This window comes from Pinus tabuliformis, chromosome 6, assembly GCF_031772625.1.
Source record: "Pinus tabuliformis cultivar Carrire ecotype Pingquan chromosome 6, CPIR1, whole genome shotgun sequence".
NCBI classification, from domain to species: Eukaryota; Viridiplantae; Streptophyta; class Pinopsida; order Pinales; family Pinaceae; genus Pinus; species Pinus tabuliformis.
This window is the reverse complement of record NC_142292.1, coordinates 631,087,274-631,104,806: the sequence shown is the minus strand read 5'-3', so window position 1 is coordinate 631,104,806 and position 17,533 is coordinate 631,087,274. Positions and strand designations below refer to the sequence as shown.

Below are 17,533 nucleotides of genomic sequence, written 5' to 3'. Positions count from 1 at the left end.
GCCATTTCTTGTCAGTGATTTGTCAGCCATGTTTTCAAGTCTTTTAGGTACTAAGTTGTTCGGGTCCCCACATGTCCTTAGGACCATTAAGGGATGAGATAACATGAGTCAGTCCAACTCATGCCCCGAATTTTCTTTTTACCTATTGATGTAAGTGTTTTGTTACCACTTATCACCAACAAAATTCTACCATAACATAAACCAACTTGAAGACGACACTTCTCATCTTCCTTTTACATAAATGCTCTATGGATCTCCCTACTATACTTTTCCGAGACCAACGTCCCTTCTTGGTAGGTCTCTCCACCATACCACTAATCACACAATAGTAACTACTGCCTTCTATAAATCTCTCTAGTCTCAGTTATTTGTGTCCCTGTCACACTCGACCAATATAATCTTGCAGGTCTACTTTTTTATCATATCTTTATTTTTTGTTATTTTGTGTATTTAACATTAGTACCATCCAAGAGTAACGAGTTAGTGTCCTTTGGATTTGATCTTTGATTTGAAATGAAGTCAGATTTGATGAAGCTGGGACCTATTTATTTTCACATAGACAGTGTCCTAGTATTAAATGATAAATAACTAATTTAAGAAGTCTAACGCTAAGAAACAATGGGCTTATTCAAGTACATGAAATTGCGTTGATGTCTAGCTCTAATATCTTAGAAAATTTTAGCAGTTTGTTTGCTGCTTGTTTAGAGGATTTTGTCAAGTTTGAAATTTTTGGTTTATTTTGGTCATATTTTTTTAGTCGCTTGACTCATTTCATGCATAGATCGACAGATCTAGTTTTATTTTTATAATTATTGTTGTTTTCTTTATATATTTGGTGGTTTGAGGAAAGATATTTGATTTCCTTTCACTTTGTGACATGATTTCAACATCTTCACCTTTTAGAATATAGTAAAATATTATTCTTATTTTATGTTTTCTTGGAAAAGAATTATTGATATTTGGAAAGGGAAATAAGCCCTAGGTAGCTAAGTGAAGAGAAAAATGGTCTATGTACTAGGTTCCTGCACATTTATCGTAGGAGACCTATTGGCATGAGACCGACATTCCTTTTATGCAATTACACTTTTTCAAGGCGGAGCTGAGTTTGCTGACTTGGGAAGAACACTGACAGCTGATCATAATGCTAAGGAGATTATAATGTTGGCTTCAAAAACAGGATTGTGAAAATTGTTTGCACTAGTTCTTCTTTTGGTCATATTTACTACCAAATTTGTGTCTTGCTGATTTTTTACATTTGTAATGACCTTGTGCAGAGATGGTTTGAAGAGCCCGATGTTAGAGTGTGAAGACTCTCTACAAACCACAAGGACTACATTTTCTTGGAGGGCACTCAATGTTCTTGGTGTTGCTGAGTCTCTTCGCTCGAAGCGTAAATGGATACAATGGTATGGCCATAACATCACTTAATTTGATCCTCTTTACTAATCTCCTAATATCATTTCAATACATCAAATTGCTTTGTTTTCATGGAATCCAAAGATACATCAGTAATGTTATTTTGTCTTGGAAATACTAAATTATTTTGTTTTGATATCACCCAGTTTGAGTTGTTCTTTGCAACTACCACTTGATCATTTAACAAGCATTTGAAATTCAAAGTGAAATAAAGCTCTTTTAGTTTTTTTCCAGAAGAAGATTAGATGTTGCACTTGGTACCATAGGCCTTGTAAAAGGGTTGTACTCCATTTCAGTCTACGACAGTAGACTGATTTCTAACTGCTCCATGTACCCACATATGATATAATATTTTTCATTTTTGGCTTGCTGAATATACAAAGAGAAAATTGCTTAACAATATTGCTTAATTTGACAACAATTTTACTTTTATTTGATACAAGAGTGGAGGTAGTCTTAGATTTTACCTATTTCTCAGTAGTTGTTCTCCTTCGACAACAACATCATCCTTCAACAAATACATTCTAGCTTGTACAGAGGAAAGTCGATCTTTAGTAGAGGGCACATAAGAGATCCTCTAATGGAGGCGCAATAGTTTAGTAGGATCACTGGATGAAGCACATGTATGAATGTATTGTCTTCAATTAGGAAGGCACAGTTACCCATCGAGGGGAGGGCATGCATGAATGTAACAAAATCACAACATCACAAAGATGTGGTATTTGTTTTACAACATCACAAAGCTCTCGCTGATCTAACAAAATCCAAAGCAAGGTTTGTTTAGCTGAAATCTTTGAGATATTTTATATTTGACAGAGATCTGTTTTGGAAAGATACAGGAGGAAGTTTGTAGATATTTTGTTCCTTCAATTGATCAAATGGTAGATATTTTCACCAAAATCTTGTTGGATTCCACCTTCACTAGTTTGTGACATTGTATTGCCATTTAGGGGTGATATTGTTTTATAATAGCATCTCTCTACACTCTTATATAGTTTGTTGCCTTTGAAAATGTATGGGTCATGTAGATTTTTCATGGGTTTTTCTTTCACACTGAGCACAGGAGAAGACTCATGGAGTTCAGGGGTAGTTGTAGGATGCAAGAGACTCTTGGGTTTTTTTGAAATTACATCTCACCATGAAGTTTCACTTGGGCACACTTGACACATATTTGAACTAGGGTTATGATTACATTACCTTTTGTTGCATCACTGAGGGAGAGCCTTGTTCCTATGTTCAAGCTAAGGCTCTGGATCCCATTGGTGAATAATATGAGGAAGGGAGCCCTAGAATAGGAGCCTCCTATCACATTAGGAGCCTAGAACATGATTTATGGTAAGGGGGGTCATAAACAACCAAAAGGAGGAATCCCCTTGCACATTGGAGGTCCAAAGTATGAAAAATGGTAGGGAGAGTAACACACCCTATCTAGGACGATGCCTAGAGCATGATAGGTGGAAAGGAAAGAGGCTAGAGGATGAAAACCCTTACTTGAAAGATGCCATGTGGTGGTAGAAGATCTTGTATGGTTAAAAGGATGACACTTGATGAGAAATGTTCTACTTCAAGGGTGAAAAGAGGAACATTTTGGTAACCACCCCTTTGAATAGGGATGTCTTCTGCATGAAGGCTATTAAAGTATTCTAAATCACCTTCACAGGGTGTTACATATTATTTGTGGCATATTCCACATATTTGGAGGTGTCTTTCAATTTTTAGATATCTGGGGCAAGGGCACTTTTCTCGAGACACATTCTACATTAAAGGATGTTAAAGCTCCTTTATGAGGTTTTTATGTATTATTCAAGGCATATTATGCATATTTGGAGGTGTGTTTCACCTTTGATATATTTGGGGCAAGGACACTTTGTTTGAGGCTACATATTTGAAGGAAAGCCCTTTGAATGAGGAGATACCATGTGGTGTGGTTGACATGGTCCAAGCCCCTAACAACAAATGCATACTATAAGGAAATGAGGAGACGGGAAGTGGCAAGTGGATCTATGCATTGGAGAAAGAGGTCCCAAGGCAAATTTGTACTTGTGAGCCAAAGAAAGATCATATTAGAACATCATTATCACTCTAGAATAGGAGCAACTAGGGTTTGGAGAGCTCTCTAGAGAGAGTTCTAGGGTCAAAGAGGTCCTAAAGTGTCTAGGAAAACCTTAGGGAGATTCCCCAAATTGGGAGGTGAATCAAATAAACTATAACTTACCCTCTGTAAACCCTAAAAGGGACCAAGCCTTAGTTTGGGAGGATGGAAGCCTATAAATGTCAACCTTTTGGCTTAGTCATGACTCCTAATTTTAAGTCCTTGAACATCTTCATGTGTATCTTGTAATACAGTTTTTATCCTATGTATTATGAACTTGGTCACATGTTAGGGTTGACTATTATAAGGTGGTTATGATTAATATCCTATATAATCAAGGGCACTTGCTCGATTTGATTTTGGGCCTTTTACACCACTTTCTTTCTTCTTCTCGTTTCTAGATCATTATTTATTTCTTTCAATTGGTATTAGGGTGTGTATGGTCTTAAGGGCATGCGATCATTGATCAAGCCATCATGACCCATGGCAGCTTTGAAGGGATAAAAGGAAGACGTGTTGAAGCCAATGCTGCCATTAGAGTTTGATTCTTGAATATCATGGAGATTAAGAAGAATTATGTTCCATGCTCAAGGTTAATTAATTGCATAGAAATGAAAGGGTAAGGCTTACAATATTAGAACTTCTGTAAATGTTTTCCCTTGGTTAGTTTTTAAAGGTTATGGCTAAACCAGCAATTACCTTTAAAAATATCCAATTCATTTCTCAGAGTGGTGCTGCAATGACCCTGGTAATTCGTAAATCTGAATATTACTATAGTAAAAACTGTGAAGTGGTTACTCATTGTTTGAATGACATTATTAATGAAAAGTTGATTATTGAATTATGTTACATATGTATGTTCTTGAAAATGCTGGCAACTTCCTGAAGGAGGATTTCTATTTTTAGTGAATCAGTTTTAAAACTGATGCAACTGCTTCTCACCCAAGGAAAGTCCTGGGAAGGAAAAGTCTCTGGGTTGTTGAGGAACAGGCAGAGAGAGAGGAATCCCATGGGAGAGCAGAGAAAGAAAAGAGGTTAAGTCTGGTAATGACCAGATAACCTGGATAGAAAAAGAAAAGGTTAAGTCTGGTTGTGACCAGATAACCCAGCACAGTAGTGCATGAGTCTTGTTGAGGGCTGCAGGCCTGCAAGACGGCTCGGGGGGAGAATCCAGTGCAAGTGGATCTCAAGGTTGGGAGGTTAAGAGCAAAGCTATTACAGGTGACTTCTGCAAGTAAGGACATCGATAACAGAATAACCAGGTACGCATTCTCTGAACTAGCTAGCAATTAAGAACAGGTACAGAGGAGGACAGATTGGTTGCAGAACTTATCTTACTGTCATTAGTTACTGTAGTATGTCAATCAGATAATGCATACATTTCTGAATGTTAGATATGTTAATATAAGACTATGGTCACCTATAGATACTGCATCAATAGCCTACGGTTGCATAGTCAACATAATGCGCTCAGAACAGAGTTAGTTCTTAGAGCTGCTGTAGAAGTATGTGACTGTATCAATAACAGTAAAGTAAACTAGAGAGTAGAAACAAGATAAAACTTAGGAAAGGTCTAGATATGCCTGGTAGGAAACCAGGTTATATAATACAGTAACTTGCACGGAACTAGTACTTGTATATAAGCAACGACATTGTATAAACCAAGATAATGGAAAACAAATGAAACTGTGTGGAGAACCGTGAAATAGTACTGTGGAAATATATATGAATGGCCGAGAACGAAAATGCTGCAACTACATAACATGGCCGAAAGCGAAATGTTGTTATATACATACATGGCCGAAACCCAAATGCTGTAAACACACAGAAGGGCTGAACCCATATGCCGTGTGTATATATTTTCGTTATACGGCATGGCATGAAACAATATTGTAAAAACATGAAACGATATACAAAAATACTACAGCATAGTAATATGTCAACATGAAAACAGAATGGCATTAACGATGTTCAGCATGCGTGTCGAGATTGCATGGACAGACCCCTAACGAGGGTTACCATAGGTTACACGCATTACCAGACCCGTAAGAGGGTTTTATATCAAGTCTATTCACATTAGCAGACCCGGGTAGGGTTGCAAATCCATGTGACAGACCTGCTAACAATTAACATAACAGAACCGGAGCAAAACGAATGCATTATTACCAGATAAGTCAATGACATCAGACTTATAATCTACAAATTCAACATATAGTAAACTGATATTCAGGGTCATTGTAATGACTGTCGCGGAGGAGGTAGACGCTACACTCAGCATCCGAGTGCAGGACTACCTCAGCATCGCATTAAGGAGCCATATAAATATAAATGGAAAACTGTATGGACTGAACTAAATACATGTGAACTATCTCAGCGTCGCAACAGAAATACTTATATATATAAATGAAAACCGTGCAGAATGAACCATATACATGTAAAAACCCCAAGAATTATACTGTGTTATTATGCACTGAGGTAAATCTTTAAGGTTCCCGAATCTGCAGCATAGACAGAAAATGAACATACAGTAGCGAACCCAGTACATAAGTCTCCACATGCACTGTCTAGGAATATCAAATTAACCATTCGGAAATATGGTATAAGCTGGGAAGCGAAAGTAAGTAATCATTAATAGAAAACAACAAAACATGTACACGGCCAAGAGAGGTCCGGCTTAGAGGACAGTGGCAAATCACAGTATCATAAAAACTATATATGTATTCATTCAAAGACTCAGTGAAACTCCTGAGAGTTTTCCAAATATACATCCGATAACATCTTAACACCTGAGGGACAAGCCCCAAATTAATTGAACTAAACACAGTAAATGGCATGAACGCCAGTGTACCTATTCAAACCCTAAAGGCCGCAAGACAGACCGGCTTGAGGAGACTGGCCGTATAGACGAAGTCAGGGTTTGAGAGAGATCATTGAACCTGAAACAGGTAACAGTAATAAACCCTGCCTCAGCTCGAGGTGATTCACACAGTAAATCATAAACTGTTAAACCGGGGAAAAGGATTATTGCCATACCTATAGATTTCGTTAAAAGGTCTGAACCCTTCTGCACACGGTAGGAGAAGCTGCGGAGAACCTGTACATAACCCTCAAGACGTTATTCATGCTCAGTTAGTATATGGGTTACACATATTAAGGAAAGCTGCAAATTAAACTGACTGTGTTGAGAACGAATAATGACCCCCGCCACTCTTACCTGAGGAGTATCATCGACCACGTAGTAGTTGCAGAGGGTCTGAGGGAGGAGTATAGGAGCTCGGCTGCCGCGGAGTGTTGCAAATGGTCTCTGCCCGAGGAACCCGGTGATTATGTATTGTGTGCCAAACCCTAAACTATCTGGAGCCGTTCGATGAGGAGAATGGATCACCATCGTTGAAGTAGGCGGGAGGTTGTGGCGCGGAATCCAAAGTGGGTCAACTCCCCACTGATCACCTGCCTTCACGTGAACTGGAGCCATCTGGCCACGGTAGAGGGTGAGTTGGGTTATTATCCACGCTCCACCTGGCACACCGTGTAATTAACACCCGAGTATGCCAACGTCATACCATAACATTAAAGTGCTGGTTGCAATCGTTAAGGAACGGAGACCATGACCACAACCTGATATATATTAAGGTTTACATTTAAATAGTTTAAAGGGGTTGAAAGATGGACCCTCATGTTAAAATTTAATTATATATGCATTTAAATATGGAAGATCGTGACAATGTGGTATCAGAGCAGAGGTTTCAAAACTGTGGCCTCTGGAACAGCAAAGACCATTCTGATAATGTGGAAGAAGCAACAGAAGCCTGGTTGATTAATATTAATAAATATTTTCAACTTTATGAATATGACCAAAATCTGAAGGCACGGCTGGCTATTTTCCAGTTGCAGGGCAAAGCCACCTTGTGGTGGGAAGAGATTAAAATTGTGAAGGGAGTAAGTGAGCAAAGCATAACCTGGGAAAAATTTCAGAAATACTTTAAAGAGAGGTATTTAACTGAGCGCTTTTATGATGAGAAGGCGTGAGAATTCCATGACTTACGGCTAGGACAGCAGTCCATGGATGAATTCATAAATCGCTTCACTTCTCTGCTTCATTATGTGCCATACATAAAAGAGGAGAAGGCCAAGGTGCAGAGGTTCGTGAGTAGCCTACCAGCTTATATAAGGGAACGGATTGAGTTTGACAATCCCCGAACTATGGATGAGGCAATTCGGAAGGCTAGAATTTGTTACCAGCAGAACAAACAAAAAGGAGACATTCCAAGCAAGAGATGGAATGAAAGAAAAGGCAGCAGAGTTGCTGGAAATAACAAAGGCAGCCGTGGAAATGGTAGTAAAGGAGCTGGAAAGGGGCAGTTTAACAGAAGCACAAATAAGGGCACCTTCCGGGCTAAGCCAAGCGAGAGCAGAATCAGCGAACCACCTGCTAGATCGGAGATTGAGGGAACCAGACCTCCAGTTCAGTGCTGGGTGTGTGAAGGACCGCACTACGCTAGAAATTGTCCACAGCGTAAAAGAGCTGATCAAATATCTCAAATCCATGAAGCCTCAACTGTTGGGGATGTGGCGCGCAGCGTACCAAGAATCAATGCAGCCTTAGAGGACCGGCAAGCGGAATACCAACCTTCCATGGTGGAATTCGAAGGTAAGATTTCAAACCTTTCTGTAGCTGTACTTATTGATCCAGGAGCTACTTTAAGTTATGTTAGTCCAAAAGTAGTGGAACATTGTAAACTACCACCAGAAAAGTTCAAAAACCCATGGTTGGTCCAGTTAGCTATGGGAGCCAAAAGGCGGGTTTTAGCTAAAGTTAATAACTGTTCTTTCAGTATAGCTGGACAGCCCGTAACGGCAGACCTGAATGTACTTCCATTAGGCTCTTATGACATTCTTATTGGTATGGATTGGCTGGAAAAGCACTGGTCATTGGTGAATTGCAAAAACAAGACCATATACTACAAAGATGATTTGGGGCAGCAGCAGGAATTGCAGGGAATTAAACATCCTGTTCAGATTTGACCTATCACTGCAACTCAGTTAGCTAAATGTATTAGAAAGAAATGCCAGATCTATGCCATACAAGTTGGCTATGCAAACCAGAAAGATAAGATGTCTGCATTAGACGATATTCCAGTGGTACAGGAATTTACAGATGTTTTTCCTGAAGAGGTACCGGGGCTGCCTCCAAAGAGGGACATAGACTTCACTATAGAGCTGATACCAGGGGCAGCACCTGTATCGCGGGCACCCTACCGAATGAGTGTGCCAGAGTTAACAGAGTTGAAAATGCAGCTTCAAGAATTGTTGGATAAACAGTACATACGTCCCAGTGTATCACCCTGGGGAGCTCCGGTATTATTTGTGAAGAAGAAGGATGGGACCCTTCGCATGTGCATAGATTACCGGCAGCTGAATAAGCTCACGGTCAAAAACAAGTACCCCTTACCCAGGATAGATGAACTCTTTGATCAAGTGAAAGGGGCAAAAGTGTTTTCCAAGATTGATCTGTGATCTGGTTATCATCAGATCAGGATTAAAGATGAGGACATTGCCAAAACAGCTTTCCGTACACGCTATGGGCACTACGAATTTGTAGTGCTACCTTTTGGTTTGACCAATGCACCTGCCACCTTCATGTGTATGATGAACAACGTGTTTCGTCAGTTTTTAGATAAATTTGTGCTGATATTTATTGACGATATTCTGATATACTCTTGCTCCCAGCAGGAACATGAAGAACACCTTAGGTTGGTGTTGCAGACCCTTCGAGAACATCAGCTATACGCTAAATTCAGCAAATGCGATTTCTTCAAGGAGGAAATTCAGTATTTGGGACACGTGATTACCAAGGAAGGAATTGCTGTAGACCCGGAGAAGATAAAAACCATTATGGAATGGCCCATACCCAAGGATGTTGCTGATATCAGATCCTTTATGGGATTAGCTGGATATTACCGGAGGTTTGTGGAAGGTTTCTCTAGGATAGCCTATCCTATTACCTCCTTACAGAAAAAGGGGAAGGCATTTAGGTGGACATCAGAATGTCAGCAAAGTTTTGACCGCCTAAAGCACCTACTTACCATGGCACCCATTTTGAGTATAGCTGATCCTAACAAGGATTATGTGGTATGCACCGATGCAAGCAAGGAGGGTGTGGGAGGGGTTCTAACGCAGGAAGGAAAGGTAATAGCGTATGAGTCAAGGAAACTAAAGGAACATGAACAGAAATATTCTGCTTATGATTTGGAATTAACAGCTGTTATTCATGCGCTGAAAATGTGGCGGCATTACCTCCTAGGGAGGAAATTTCTGCTGTTAACAGATCACCACAGCTTGACACATTATTTCAGCCAACCTACACTGAATGCAAGGCAAGGCCGATGGGCAGATTTCCTAAGTGGGTTTGATTTCGAAATAAAACATTTAAAGGGCAAGGAAAACAGAGTGGCTGATGCATTAAGTCGGAAGACTCACTGTTTATGTGAACTTTCAGCCAGCAAATGGCAGAGTTCACTAATTGAACAAATAAAAACAGCAGCTGGTCTTGACTCAGAATACCAGCATTTAAAACAGCAAGTACAACAATCTGATAAGGAAAAATTACAACTAGGATATACGCTAAATAGTGCTGGAATGTTGTGTTTTAATAAGAAAATGTATGTACCTGATGTAAAAGATCTTAGAAGGCTGGTTCTGGATGAGTTTCATATCAGCCATTACTCTGGTCATCCTGGATACCAGAAGATGATCACTGCGCTTAAGAAGGAGTACTATTGGCCAGGAATGAAGAAACAAGTGGTGGAGTACTTGGCACGATGTTTGGAATGCCAGCAAATAAAGGCAGAACATCAGCACCCCGCTGGACTGCTACAGCCGTTGCCCATTCCGGAGTGGAAATGGGAAATCATTTCCATGGATTTCATAACAGGGTTGCCCCGAACAAAGAAAGGCAACGACTCTATTATGGTAGTGGTTGATAAGTTAAGTAAAGCAGCGCACTTTATTCCTGTGCAGTCCACCTACAAGGCGGTGCAGATTGCTCATCTCTTCATGAAAAATGTGTTCCGATTGCATGGGTTACCAAATGTAATTATATCAGATCGCGAAGTGAAATTCACCTCTACCTTTTGGAGGACATTGTTTGCCGAGTTAGGTACTCAGCTGAACTTCAGCACAGCTTATCACCCGCAGACTGATGGTCATACCGAGCGAGTGAATCAGGTGCTGGAAGATATGTTGAGAGCATATGTAATGCTGAAACCAGGTCAATGGGAAGAATATTTACATCTGGTCGAATTTGCGTATAATAATGGATATCACACTTCGACTCAGTTAAGTCCCTTTGAGGTCCTGTATGGACGAAAGTGTCGTACACCCTCAAGTTGGGGTGGATCGGAAGACAAGCTGAATTGGGTCCGGAAATGCTTAAAGACATGGAAGACATGGTAAGAAAGGTGCGTGCAAACTTAAAAGCTGCACAAGATAGACAGAAAAGCTTTGCGGACAGGAAAAGAAGATTCACGGAATACAAAGTTGGCGACCATGTGTTTGTGAGGATACAAACCAGAAGGAGCGCCCTGCAGTGGAGCGGATGCGCCAAGCTGGCTCCACGATACTTTGGACCTTTCCAGATCTTGGCTAGAGTGGGGCCAGTGGCCTACCAACTTGCCATGCCAAGTCACATTAAGATTCACAATGTATTCCATGTGTCTGTCCTAAAGAAATATGTATATGACTCTAAACATGTTATTCGATGGCAAGATGTGCGGGTAAGAATCAATCAGGATGTTTGATTAAACAGCTATATTTTGTAAGAAACTGATTAATGGTATTGGTGGTTTGCAGGTCGAACCGGAAGGCGAGGTCCTGGTCGAACCGCAGAGCATTCTCGACCGGAGAGAAGTGCGGCTGCGGAAACGGGTTATTACCCAAGTTAGAGTGCTGTGGCAGCACTATGGACCTGAGGAAGCCACATGGGAAGACGAGGAACTCATTAGAAAAACTTACCCACATTTATTTAATGAGAGAAGACATCGGGACGATGTCCAATCTCAGGGGGGGAAGATGTAATGACCCTGGTAATTCGTAAATCTGAATATTACTATAGTAAAAACTGTGAAGTGGTTACTCATTGTTTGAATGACATTATTAATGAAAAGTTGATTATTGAATTATGTTACATATGTATGTTCTTGAAAATGCTGGCAACTTCCTGAAGGAGGATTTCTATTTTTAGTGAATCAGTTTTAAAACTGATGCAACTGCTTCTCACCCAAGGAAAGTCCTGGGAAGGAAAAGTCTCTGGGTTGTTGAGGAACAGGCAGAGAGAGAGGAATCCCATGGGAGAGCAGAGAAAGAAAAGAGGTTAAGTCTGGTAATGACCAGATAACCTGGATAGTAAAAGAAAAGGTTAAGTCTGGTTGTGACCAGATAACCCAGCACAGTAGTGCATGAGTCTTGTTGAGGGCTGCAGGCCTGCAAGACGGCTCGGGGGGAGAATCCAGTGCAAGTGGATCTCAAGGTTGGGAGGTTAAGAGCAAAGCTATTACAGGTGACTTCTGCAAGTAAGGACATCGATAACAGAATAACCAGGTACGCATTCTCTGAACTAGCTAGCAATTAAGAACAGGTACAGAGGAGGACAGACTGGTTGCAGAACTTATCTTACTGTCATTAGTTACTGTAGTATGTCAATCAGATAATGCATACATTTCTGAATGTTAGATATGTTAATATAAGACTATGGTCACCTATAGATACTGCATCAATAGCCTACGGTTGCATAGTCAACATAATGCGCTCAGAACAGAGTTAGTTCTTAGAGCTGCTGTAGAAGTATGTGACTGTATCAATAACAGTAAAGTAAACTAGAGAGTAGAAACAAGATAAAACTTAGGAAAGGTCTAGATATGCCTGGTAGGAAACCAGGTTATATAATACAGTAACTTGCACGGAACTAGTACTTGTATATAAGCAACGACATTGTATAAACCAAGATAATGGAAAACAAATGAAACTGTGTGGAGAACCGTGAAATAGTACTGTGGAAATATATATGAATGGCCGAGAACGAAAATGCTGCAACTACATAACATGGCCGAAAGCGAAATGTTGTTATATACATACATGGCCGAAACCCAAATGCTGTAAACACACAGAAGGGATGAACCCATATGCCGTGTGTATATATTTTCGTTATACGGCATGGCATGAAACAATATTGTAAAAACATGAAACGATATACAAGAATACTACAACATAGTAATATGTCAACATGAAAACAGAATGGCATTAACGATGTTCAGCATGCGTGTCGAGATTGCATGGACAGACCCCTAACGAGGGTTACCATAGGTTACACGCATTACCAGACCCGTAAGAGGGTTTTATATCAAGTCTATTCACATTAGCAGACCCGGGTAGGGTTGCAAATCCATGTGACAGACCTGCTAACAATTAACATAACAGAACCGGAGCAAAACGAATGCATTATTACCAGATAAGTCAATGACATCAGACTTATAATCTACAAATTCAACATATAGTAAACTGATATTCAGGGTCATTGTAATGACTGTCGCGGAGGAGGTAGACGCTACACTCAGCATCCGAGTGCAGGACTACCTCAGCATCGCATTAAGGAGCCATATAAATATAAATGGAAAACTTTATGGACTGAACTAAATACATGTGAACTATCTTAGCGTCGCAACAGAAAATACTTATATATAAAAATGAAAACCGTGCAGAATGAACCATATACATGTAAAAACCCCAAGAATTATACTGTGTTATTATGCACTGAGGTAAATCTTTAAGGTTCCCGAATCTACAGCATAGACAGAAAATGAACATACAGTAGCGAACCCAGTACATAAGTCTCCACATGCACTGTCTAGGAATATCAAATTAACCATTCGGAAATATGGTATAATCTGGGAAGCGAAAGTAAGTAATCATTAATAGAAAACAGCAAAACATGTTCATGGCCGAGAGAGGTCCGGCTTAGAGGACAGTGGCAAATCACAGTATCATAAAAACTATATATGTATTCATTCAAAGACTCAGTGAAACTCCTGAGAGTTTTCCAAATATACATCCGATAACATCTTAACACCTGAGGGACAAGCCCCAAATTAATTGAACTAAACACAGTAAATGGCATGAACGCCAGTGTATCGATTCAAACCCTAAAGGCCGCAAGACAGACCGGCTTGAGGAGACTGGCCGTATAGACGAAGTCAGGGTTTGAGAGAGATCATTGAACCTGAAACAGGTAGCAGTAATAAACCCTGCCTCAGCTCGAGGTGATTCACACAGTAAATCATAAACTGTTAAACCGGGGAAAAGGATTATTGCCATACCTATAGATTTCGTTAAAAGGTCCGAACCCTTCTGCACACGGTAGGAGAAGCTGCGGAGAACCTGTACATAACCCTCAAGACGTTATTCATGCTCAGTTAGTATATGGGTTACACATATTAAGGAAAGCTGCAAATTAAACTGACTGTGTTGAGAACGAATAATGACCCCGGCCACTCTTACCTGAGGAGTATCATCGACCACGTAGTAGTTGCAGAGGGTCTGAGGGAGGAGTATAGGAGCTCGGCTGCCGCGGAGTGTTGCAAATGGTCTCTGCCCGAGGAACCCGGTGATTATGTATTGTGTGCCAAACCCTAAACTATCTGGAGCCGTTCGATGAGGAGAATGGATCACCATCGTTGAAGTAGGCAGGAGGTTGTGGCGCAGAATCCAAAGTGGGTCAACTCCCCACTGATCACCTGCCTTCACGTGAACTGGAGCCATCTGGCCACGGTAGAGGGTGAGTTGGGTTATTATCCACGCTCCACCTGGCACACCGTGTAATTAACACCCGAGTATGCCAACGTCATACCATAACATTAAAGTGCTGGTTGCAATCGTTAAGGAACGGAGACCATGACCACAACCTGATATATATTAAGGTTTACATTTAAATAGTTTAAAGGGGTTGAAAGATGGACCCTCATGTTAAAATTTAATTATATATGCATTTAAATATGGAAGATCGTGACAGGTGCAAGTATTGCACTAGGCCCTCTTTATTTTGCATGGCCACATTTTTGTTCAGGCTAAAGTTGGATTTTTGATCTTCTTTTTTTGGTTTTTTCTTTCTTCTTGTTAACCCGTAACAGGGTTTCTGCAATAGAAGAGGGGCTGTGTATTCTTCCTGACCAGTTGCCCATTGCGGTGGCACATTGATGACAACCAATCTATGTTCTGAAGGACACAATTACATTATATACCACCTCTATGCCATTTCTGTAGATCAAAGTGCCAGACATTATGCACAGATTGAAGTCAAGGACCATGTAGGCTGGTGCCACTTGTTCGAGATTCAACTCTTGGGAAGAACACCATTTCCAAGGTCCTCCAAACTTGTAAGCAGCGACCTACAGTTCAACTCTTCATTTAGTTGAACAACACTGTTGGTGGACCATCCTTAGCATTAACCATTTTCTTACAGTGAGCTACTTGGTTCTTGATATTCCTGACAAGTAGAGCTACCCTTACTAGCACTCAACTGTGTAAAGCGCCTTTTCCAATTTTTCCTGAATCACTGCCATGTTAACTCTGTCCATTGAAGGAATGCATGCAGAAGTTTTTATATCCTTTGTTTTATGTTAAAGTGTTTGGATCAAACAGTAAACATGCATGTATCCTCCTTTTTCTGTTAAGGGCTTTGTAGTCCCTCATACCCTAGTCTACCCAGATTGTGGAACATGTAGTTTAAGGGGTTAATTACTCTGTCTAGTGAGGCATTTTGTTAATTACTCTACCTAGTGAGGCATTAACAGTAAACATGCAGGTATCCTCCTTTTTTTGTTAAGAGCTTTGTAGTCCCTCATACCCTAGTCTACCCAGATTGTGGAACATGAAGTTTAAGGGGTTAATTACTCTTCCTAATATTGTAAGCCTTACCATTAGAAGGCTTACCTTTAATTGCATTGATGTGCCATAGAGCAATGCAATGCATCTGGATACTTGAAGTCTTGGAATTGCAGAGCAGCATTTACTTGATTCCTTGGTAGCTGTTTGAAGATCCTAACCAAACTGGTGTTTCTTTAAGAATTGTGGTTCTTTGTCATAGTAGTATAGTACGCTGTTCCTGAGATTACCTTTGGTTCTGTTCTGAGATCTGTAGAGAATTGTTGAGCAAGGGGGAGGATAGCTTCATCTTAATTTTAAAGCATCCCTCTACCCAACGTTAAGCTTGATGGGAAGAATTATCCTATCTTCAAGTGAAGGGTGCTAAACATATAATTGAAAAATTGATTGTTAAGACTTGTGGAGGGTAAGAAGACAAATTGCACTGTTGCTAAAGAATTAGTAAAGCTTTTGGCGCACAATGAAGATGTGCAGTACATTATAAGTTTTACTATTGCAGATCATATTGGTCCTCAAATTAGAAGTTTGATTAGTTCTTGTAAGATTTGGACTAGGATTCTCTAACAGAACAAGGATTCTCTATTCTAGGAAATGACTGTATGCATTTTAAATGATTGGTTGTGTATATCACTGTTTATACGATACGTATTCAGGATGTGCAAGATCAATTTGGAGCAGTTGATGATAGAATTGATCCTAAAGTTCGTAGTGCCACTGTTCTAATGGTTGAAAAAAATGTTTCAGCCATTTGTGACCAGTGTGAATGCCACTGATAAAGTGGCTAACTTTCTTGGTGGAATGTTACTGCAGAAAGAACATTGCTGGAACAGATTCACTTAAAAGAGTGTATACCGAGCACTTACACTGAAATCACTAAGAAGAAAGGGAAGAAGTCTGCATAGAAAAGTTTAAAGGAAACTTCACAAAAAACCCTTCAAAAATGATGTTGTATCAAGCAGGGCCATTATTGCAGAGATTGTGTCAAGGCCCATTACCACAGTAAATATATATTATTTAGAACTATGTTGTAATTTTTGTCAGGGTTCATGTTTAGGTTCAACTATCACTGGCTACCCTATTCTGGAAGAGCTTTTGCTCTCCTGAAGACATCTTGATCTAACTCTTCATTCTTTGTTTTCACCTCCATAAAAAATCTCTAGTGGATTCATAAATTTTCCTTTTATTGTGACAGACTATTTTATGTGGTATTGTTGGCATACCTCCTTCAAATGGTGTTATTCCTGAATCTCCAATGCACATGAAAGGCTTAGCTACCCTCAAACATCAGGTACTAATATATTGGAATTATCAATTGCAGCTTCTCAGGGAAAAGACACAATTCAGACATTTTATAGACGAGTAACTTACAAGTACTTTTGTTACAGTTGGTGCTTAGCAAGTTAGTGACAACAATCTGGAAAAGTATGCAGAAAAATTCAACCTTAGGGAAATTATACAGAAACATGCAAGAAGCCTATGAGAAAATGCAGACCCCAATGGTTTATCAGCCTCCACCTGCCTTGGTAATGGTCTTATTTTTGAGTTTGGGTGTTTCATTTTATCTAATTTTCCTCTCCCTTTATTTATTTGTTTTGTCATGTCCCAACCATTTATGCAGGCACTTAAGGAATTGAAAGAGTCCACAATTCAGTTGGCCGCAAGTACTGGGAATATGGATACCCGAGTTGATGAATCAATTTTTAATGTTGACAAGGACGTGGATGACCTGCTTCTTGTTGAGGTGAAAGAACACCAATTGAGTAATTTGTTGCAATCTTTGATGGTGGTTGGCTGCCTTGCAGTAATGCCTATCATTAGAAAGATCCCAACTTCTGTGCTTTGGGGTTACTTTGCCTTCATGGCCATAGAGAGTTTGCCAGGAAATCAATTTTGGGAAAGGCTATTGTTTCTTTTCACTGCTCCAAGCCGTAGATACAAGTATGAACTTTATTCAAACTATAATGTGATTGAATTTAATGCTTGTAATATAGTTTTCAAAGCTGATCAATGTTGAACTGATGGTTACAGAGAACTTTAGGAGTATCATGCTACATTTCTTGAAACGGTGCCTTTCAAGACAATTGCCACTTT

At 40.0% G+C, this 17,533-nt stretch overlaps 3 protein-coding genes across 4 annotated transcripts; 1 reads left to right on the top strand and 2 right to left on the bottom strand.

Moving 5' to 3' along the window:
- The first annotated feature begins 1,058 nt into the window (after positions 1-1,058).
- Positions 1,059-17,167, top strand: LOC149260215 (boron transporter 1-like). The gene is made up of 6 exons (XM_089457343.1): positions 1,059-1,160; positions 1,275-1,406; positions 16,635-16,730; positions 16,828-16,965; positions 17,061-17,103; positions 17,157-17,167. Exons 2-6 carry the CDS (start codon positions 1,395-1,397, stop codon positions 17,165-17,167), a joined length of 300 nt encoding a protein of 99 aa, XP_089313469.1. The 5' UTR covers positions 1,059-1,160; positions 1,275-1,394.
- On the bottom strand, positions 6,109-7,095 carry LOC149260217 (uncharacterized). Its single transcript, XM_089379372.1, has 3 exons — positions 6,723-7,095; positions 6,542-6,602; positions 6,109-6,444 (listed from the first exon to the last, which is right to left on the bottom strand). The coding sequence occupies exons 1-3, from the start codon at positions 6,981-6,983 to the stop codon at positions 6,419-6,421; spliced, it is 348 nt and encodes a 115-aa protein (XP_089235498.1). The 5' UTR covers positions 6,984-7,095; the 3' UTR covers positions 6,109-6,418.
- Positions 13,546-14,248, bottom strand: LOC149260216 (uncharacterized). Of its 2 annotated transcripts, XM_089379362.1 has the most exons (3): positions 14,060-14,248; positions 13,879-13,939; positions 13,546-13,781 (listed from the first exon to the last, which is right to left on the bottom strand). In XM_089379362.1, exons 1-3 carry the CDS (start codon positions 14,231-14,233, stop codon positions 13,756-13,758), a joined length of 261 nt encoding a protein of 86 aa, XP_089235488.1. In that variant the 5' UTR covers positions 14,234-14,248; the 3' UTR covers positions 13,546-13,755. The 2 variants fall into 2 exon arrangements, with proteins under 2 accessions (XP_089235488.1, XP_089235480.1); XM_089379354.1 differs by having other exon boundaries at positions 13,546-13,939.
- Positions 17,168-17,533: the final 366 nt, after the last annotated feature.